This window comes from Branchiostoma floridae, chromosome 11 (genome assembly GCF_000003815.2).
Source record: "Branchiostoma floridae strain S238N-H82 chromosome 11, Bfl_VNyyK, whole genome shotgun sequence".
NCBI lineage: Eukaryota > Metazoa > Chordata > Leptocardii > Amphioxiformes > Branchiostomatidae > Branchiostoma > Branchiostoma floridae.
This window is the reverse complement of record NC_049989.1, coordinates 22,696,546-22,703,036: the sequence shown is the minus strand read 5'-3', so window position 1 is coordinate 22,703,036 and position 6,491 is coordinate 22,696,546. Positions and strand designations below refer to the sequence as shown.

At 50.1% G+C, this 6,491-nt stretch overlaps 1 protein-coding gene across 1 annotated transcript in view; it reads left to right on the top strand.

The window, feature by feature from the left end:
- LOC118426416 overlaps positions 1 to 2,856 on the top strand; it is a 19,151-nt gene extending 16,295 nt beyond the window's left edge. Inside the window, exon 6 of the mRNA XM_035835789.1 lies at positions 2,661 to 2,856. Coding sequence (XP_035691682.1) covers positions 2,661 to 2,686 — 26 coding nt within the window. The 3' untranslated portion in view covers positions 2,687 to 2,856. The remainder of the gene's footprint in view (positions 1 to 2,660) is intronic.
- The last annotated feature ends 3,635 nt before the right edge of the window (positions 2,857 to 6,491 follow it).

Below are 6,491 nucleotides of genomic sequence, written 5' to 3'. Positions count from 1 at the left end.
CAGGGTTAGTCCACATTACACACCCAGCCCCAGGGTCAGTCACATTAAACTCCCAGCCCCAGGGTCAGTCACATTAAACACCCAGCCCCAGGGTTAGTCCACATTAAACACCCAGCCCCAGGGTAACTCACATTAAACTCCCAGCCCCATGCATTTCCTGCTGCCACATTATTACATTGTCCAGGTTTCCAAAATTAGTCGCATTGCTGTATGGAAGGATGAAGACGGATGGTAGTCCACATAGTTTGTTGGAAGCAGAGATGAGGAATGACTGCACTAATGAGTAATAGGGTCGTTTGTCTCCGGTAATCATTATTTACGTGTGCAATAATGGGCCATAATTCATCTCTACCCAAATACACTTGTGCTGTGATGTAATGGGCTGTGATAATGCGCCACATACATCCTGACTGCAGCAATATTTCTCTCTGCCATGTAATTATGCATGATAAATCCAACTTAGCCTGGGCTTCAAAGATACGTTCTGATGTGACAGTGTCCCCTCAGTCACTAGTCTCGCCTTAGGTGGATCTATCATAGTCCTGTACCTGTCACACAGGAGGCCTGGGCTGTCCCCTGGTCATTTACATATCACACAGGAGGCCTGGGCTGTCCCCTGGTTATGTACCTGTCACACAGGAGGCTTGGGCTGTGCCCTGGTCATGTACCTGTCACACAGGAGGACTTGGCTGTCCCCTGGTCATGTACCTGTCACACAGGAGGCCTGGGCTGTCCCCTGGTCATGTACATTTCCCACAGGAGTCCTGGGCTGTCCCCTGGTCATGTACCTGTCACACAGGAGGCCTGGGCTGTCCCCTTGGTCATGTACATGTCACACAGGAGGCCTGGGCTGTCCTCTGGTCATGTACCTGTCACACAGGGAAGGCTCGGCTGTTCCCTTGGTCACGTACCTGGCCCAACGGGAGGCCCTGGCCTGCCCCCTTGGTCATGTACATGTCACACAGGAGGCCTGGGCTGTCCCCTGGTCATGTACCTGTCACACAGGAGGCCTGGGCTGTCCCCTGGTCATGTACCTGTCACACAGGAGTCCTGGGCTGTCCCCTGGTCATGTACCTGTCACACAGGAGGCCTGAGCTGTCCCCTGGTCATGTACCTGTCACACAGGAGGCCTGGGCTGTCCCCTGGTCATGTACATGTCACACAGGAGGACTTGGCTGTCCCTTTGGTCATGTACATGTCACACAGGAGTCCTGGGCTGTCCCCTGGTCATGTACCTGTCACACAGGAGACCTGGGCTGTCCCCTGGTCATGTACATGTCACACAGGAGGCCCGGGCTGTTCCCTGGTCGTGTACATGTCACACAGGAGGCCTGGGCTGTCCCCTGGTCATGTACATGTCACACAGGAGGCCTGGGCTGTCCCCTGGTTATGTACATGTCACACGGGCCTGGGCTGTCCCCTGGTCATGTACATGTCACACAGGAGGCTTGGGCTGTCCCCTGGTCATGTACCTGTCACACAGGAGGCTTGGGCTGTCCCCTGGTCATGTACCTGTCACACAGGAGGCCTGGGCTGTGCCCTGGTCATGTACCTGTCACACAGGAGGCTTGGGCTGTCCCCTGGTCATGTACCTGTCACACAGGAGGCTTGGGCTGTCCCCTGGTCATGTACCTGTCACACAGGAGGCCTGGGCTGTCCCCTGGTCATGTACCTGTCACACAGGAGGCTTGGGCTGTCCCCTGGTCATGTACCTGTCACACAGGAGGCCTGGGCTGTGCCCTGGTCATGTATATGTCCCACACAGTTGAGAGCTTTACATTACTGATGTTGGAGTTACAGGTCCGTCTAGGGCCTGTACATTACTGAACCTGGAGTTAAAGATTTAGGGCCTGTACATTATTGATTTGGGAGTTACAGGTTCAGGGCCTGTACATTTCTGATGTCAGAGGTAGCAGTGCAATGGTCGAGTGGGTAGAGTGTCTGCCTTGCATTCGGTAGGTCGTGAGTTTGATCCCCAGCCGAGTCTATTTCGTCAGTGACACTGAAGAAATCCGTTTGAAGAGCTAGTTAACTTATTTGCATCAACTTTGTTGTAATCTCAGTTTTGTTTCCTATTGGAATACTAAAAGTTGTTTTCATCTCCGTTGCATATCAATTCTTCGTTAGGATATAAAATCTGGTCTCTAATAAGATTATCTAAAACGTCTGACAATTTCCAAAATCATATCCAGTTGCTTGAGTAATACTATTTGGCATTTGTTTTTGTTGTTGTACAGAATACTATAGGGCGAACCTAATGGAATAGTTACTGTATTGTCTATAGGAAAACAGTCTTCATCTTTCAGAAAGTGCCTTTCTAGTTATGATCTGGTGTCTGAACAGGCATACATTACTGTTATCTTGAGTTATTATTGTTATTTCTTATTTGAAATTTCTACTTATTTATTAATGTTTATTCAGTTGACTTTTATTTCATTTTGATCAGGGTTTTCCCTTATCAAAATGGAAGCATGAGAACCGGCAGAAGGTGGTGTGAATGTCCTAGTTAACTAAATAAGGTGTCCTGGTTAACTAAATAAGGTGTCCTGGTTAACTAAATAAGGTGTCCTGGTTAACTTAATAAGGTGAAACTGATTCTAGAATGTCCTGGTTAACTAAATAAGGTGAAACTGATTCTAGAACATGTTGTGTTCCTGCAGAAAGAGGAGAGCTGGTCCAGCCATGAGGAGGAGGAGGAGGCTGGTCGCTCTCTCATCAGTGCCTGGACATCTCCTCTAGCCGTCAAGCTGTCAATCATCCTGGTGTACACCCAGCTGGTGGTGCACAGCATACAGATGGGCAGCACTGGGTCTCACACCGCAGTGGGGGGAGCCATGGAGGGGTCTCACACCTCCGTTTGGCAGGGGCTAGGGCTGATGAGAGTCCTGCAGATTGTGGCCCTGGGCGGGATGTATCTGTACAGACTGTGCAGCACGGAAGATGACCCTGTCTTCTGATGAGGGTTACAGTAAAGTTACACACCACTGTGGGGTTCAGCAAGGTCTCACACCACTGTGGGGTTCAGCGTGGTCTCACACCACTGTGGGGTTCAGCAAGGTCTCACACCACTGTGGGGTCTCACACCACTGTGGGGTTCAGCACGGTCTCACACCACTGTGGGGTTCAGCACGGTCTCACACCACTGTGGGGTTTCAGCACGGTCTCACACCACTGTGGGGTTCAGCACGGTCTCACACCACTAAGGGGTATCACCCCACTGTTTGGTAGGGACAGATCAGATGAGAGTTGTGCAGATTGCGGCACTGACAACTTGAGGCACCAGAGAGAAAAAAATTTTACTTGCATAAAATGCTTATCATATCTACAAAATCTATGTCTACTGTGTAAGTTCAAAACATACATGTATCTTAGATTTTAGTCCTTCTTGCATCTAGTTATGAATGTTTTGAATGGTTTATTTGATCAAAGATAAAGTATGAGGAGAATGGATGGACTGACCTGAACATGCATGGTAGGACAGAATTGACCTTACCCATACTTTTTGGTCCCTCTTTCTCTCTAAATGGAATTACCTGGCCAATAGAGATGGAATTTCCAAGTGTTCATATGAGCCCGTCCATTCTCACCTGCCCTGCATGTACGGTGAGCCCGTTCTGTTTGCAGAAATGGCAGTCATGACTTCCTGTTAAATCGCCGATACCTCAAAGGTCAGCATTGTAAATTTGTAACCAATTTGATTTCTTCATATTTGTATTCTGCAAACTATTTTCATATTTTTATAAAGGTACGTTTTAAGATATAAGTCAGTGTCCGAAACTTGAAAAGTGTGATTAGACAAAGTACTTCCTGCACCAGTCCTAGGGAGTCACACATACAGCTAAAGACGCCACGTGACACAAAGTTGTGCTTTCTGCACTGGCCCCGCTGTTGGCATGGTAACCACACCTACAGGAAGAACCCGACGCCACGTAAGACGACACCCACGTGAAGGATGCAATGACACAAAGACCTGCAGACTCTGGGAAACAGCAGTGGAACTTGTTTAGACTGTGGAGGATGTACAACGTGACACACTTGTAGATAATCAACTTGTACGGATGTTTTAATGCCCCGCTGGGTCAGTCTAAAACGGAATCTTTTCTTCCACCAAACAGAAAAAATCATTAAACACAATATGATTGGTTTGGTATGGTACGATATGAATCATATGGTATGAATCATATAATGTGAATGATATGATGCGGTATGGTATTATATAGTATGATGTGATATAGTAAGGTTCTTTAGGCACAACCAGGGAGTACGTACGGCGTTTTGATGTCTATCAGACACAATCATCAGGGTAGAATGACTGGAAACTGCTTCTTCCTGCTACTTATAGCCGATGTAGGTGGCGCTGCAGCAGCAAGAATGCCGTCCCAAACGTGGCTCAGCTTGTATTCCCCCTCGTCTCTGTTCATGACTGGAGCTGATTTTCTGATCCAGAAGTAGTTTCCAGTCATTCTACCCTGATAATGGTGTATGATAGACATCGAAACGTTGAAAGTAAGTATTCCCTGGTTGTGCCAAAACCTTGCTATATGACCCAGCGGTTTGGGTCCATGTGTGGCCAGTAGGTCTGCATCAGTGGTTTGGGTCCATGTGTGGCCAGTAGGTCTGCATCAGTGGTTTGGTTCCATGTGAGGCCAGTAGGTCTGAAACAGCAATTTGGGTCCATGTGTGGCCAGTAGGCCTACATCGGCAGTTTGGGTCCATGTGTGGCCAGTAGGCCTACATCGGCAGTTTGGGTCCATGTGTGGCCAGTAGGTCTGCATCAGCGGTTTGGTCCATGTGTGGCCAGTAGGTCTGCATCAGTGTTTTGGGTCCATGTGTGGCCAGTAGGTCTGCATCAACGGTTTGGTCCATGTGTAGCCAGTAGGTCTGCATCGGCGGTTTGGGTCCATGTGTGGCCAGTAGGTCTGCATCGGCGGTTTGGGTCCATGTGTGGCCAGTAGGTCTGCATCAGCAGTTTGGGTCCATGTGTGGCCAGTAGGTCTGCATCGGCGGTTTGGTCCATGTGTGGCCAGTAGGTCTGCATCAGTGTTTTGGGTCCATGTGTGGCCAGTAGCTATGTCTGCATCAACGGTCTGGTCCATGTGTAGCCAGTAGGTCTGCATCGGCGGTTTGGGTCCATGTGTGGCCAGTAGGTCTGCATCGGCGGTTTGGGTCCATGTGTGGCCAGTAGGTCTGCATCGGCGGTTTGGGTCCATGTGTGGCCAGTAGGTCTGAAACGGCGGTTTGGGTCCATGTATGGCCAGTAGGTCTGAAACAGCGGTTTGGGTCCATGTGTGGCCACTAGGTCTGCATCAGCGGTTTGGGTCCATGTGTGGCCAGTAGGTCTGCATAAGCGGTTTGGTCCATGTGTGGCCGGTAGGTCTGCATCAGCGGTTTGGGTCCATGTGTGGCCAGTAGGTCTGAAACAGCGGTTTGGGTCCTAGTGTGGCCAGTAGGTCTGCATCAGTGGTTTGGGTCCGTGTGTGGCCAGTAGGTCTGCATCAGTGGTTTGGGTCCATGTGTGGCCAGTAGGTCTGCATCAGCAGTTTGGTCCATGTGTGGCCAGTAGGTCTGCATCAGTGGATTGGGTCCATGTGTGGCCAGTAGGTTTGCATCAGCGGTTTGGGTCCATGTGTGGCCAGTAGGTCTGTTTCGGCGGTTTGGGTCCATGTGTGGCCAGTAGGTCTGCATCAGTGGATTGGGTCCATGTGTGGCCAGTAGGTTTGCATCAGCGGTTTGGGTCCATGTGTGGCCAGTAGGTCTGTTTCGGCGGTTTGGGTCCATGTGACGGATTCTTTACGCACACGTGCGCGGTGTGAACTTTGTGCCTGCCGCCAGATGTCGCTGTTGGGAACCCCGCTGTGACCACCAGTCGTACACCAAAGTCTTCTGTATCTGTATCTATATAGCCAGTATAACCGCCGTTCGGCGTGACTCACCAGCTTCGCAGGCACGCGGTGCGGTAGCAGCTGGTTATATTACACTGAACGACCCGTCACACCTAACTTTTGCACATCTATCTGCAAGCGTTCTGCTTGGTGATAACAAATTCCACTCTAGTCTTCAACTAAACTTCACGACTGAAGAAAGTCGCGGGCTCAAACCTCACGCGCAACAGAAACGGCCGGGACAAGGGCTTGCGCAACAGTAGGCATGGATTAAAGGAATCGTGTAACATACTTGCACTTTTCTGAAGTACTTTTCTGCGGGGTTACGGCCGTCACGTGACGCACCCGGTAAAACCCGCGGGGATCCGCGTCACCTGATGACGTGCGCTGACGTCACAGCTCCCGGAGTGACGACACAGCATGTGATGTCGATCGACGCTGAACTTGGTGGGATTGGGGTGCGCTGTGTTGCCATGGTTACCATCTCCAGACCCTAATGATTGACATCAACATCAGACGTTAGGCAGGTGGGAAAGGGCGCGGTACAGCGCGGTGTTACCATGGTTACAGTCCTGAATATTGACATCAGCGCAGGCGATAGACCTGCAT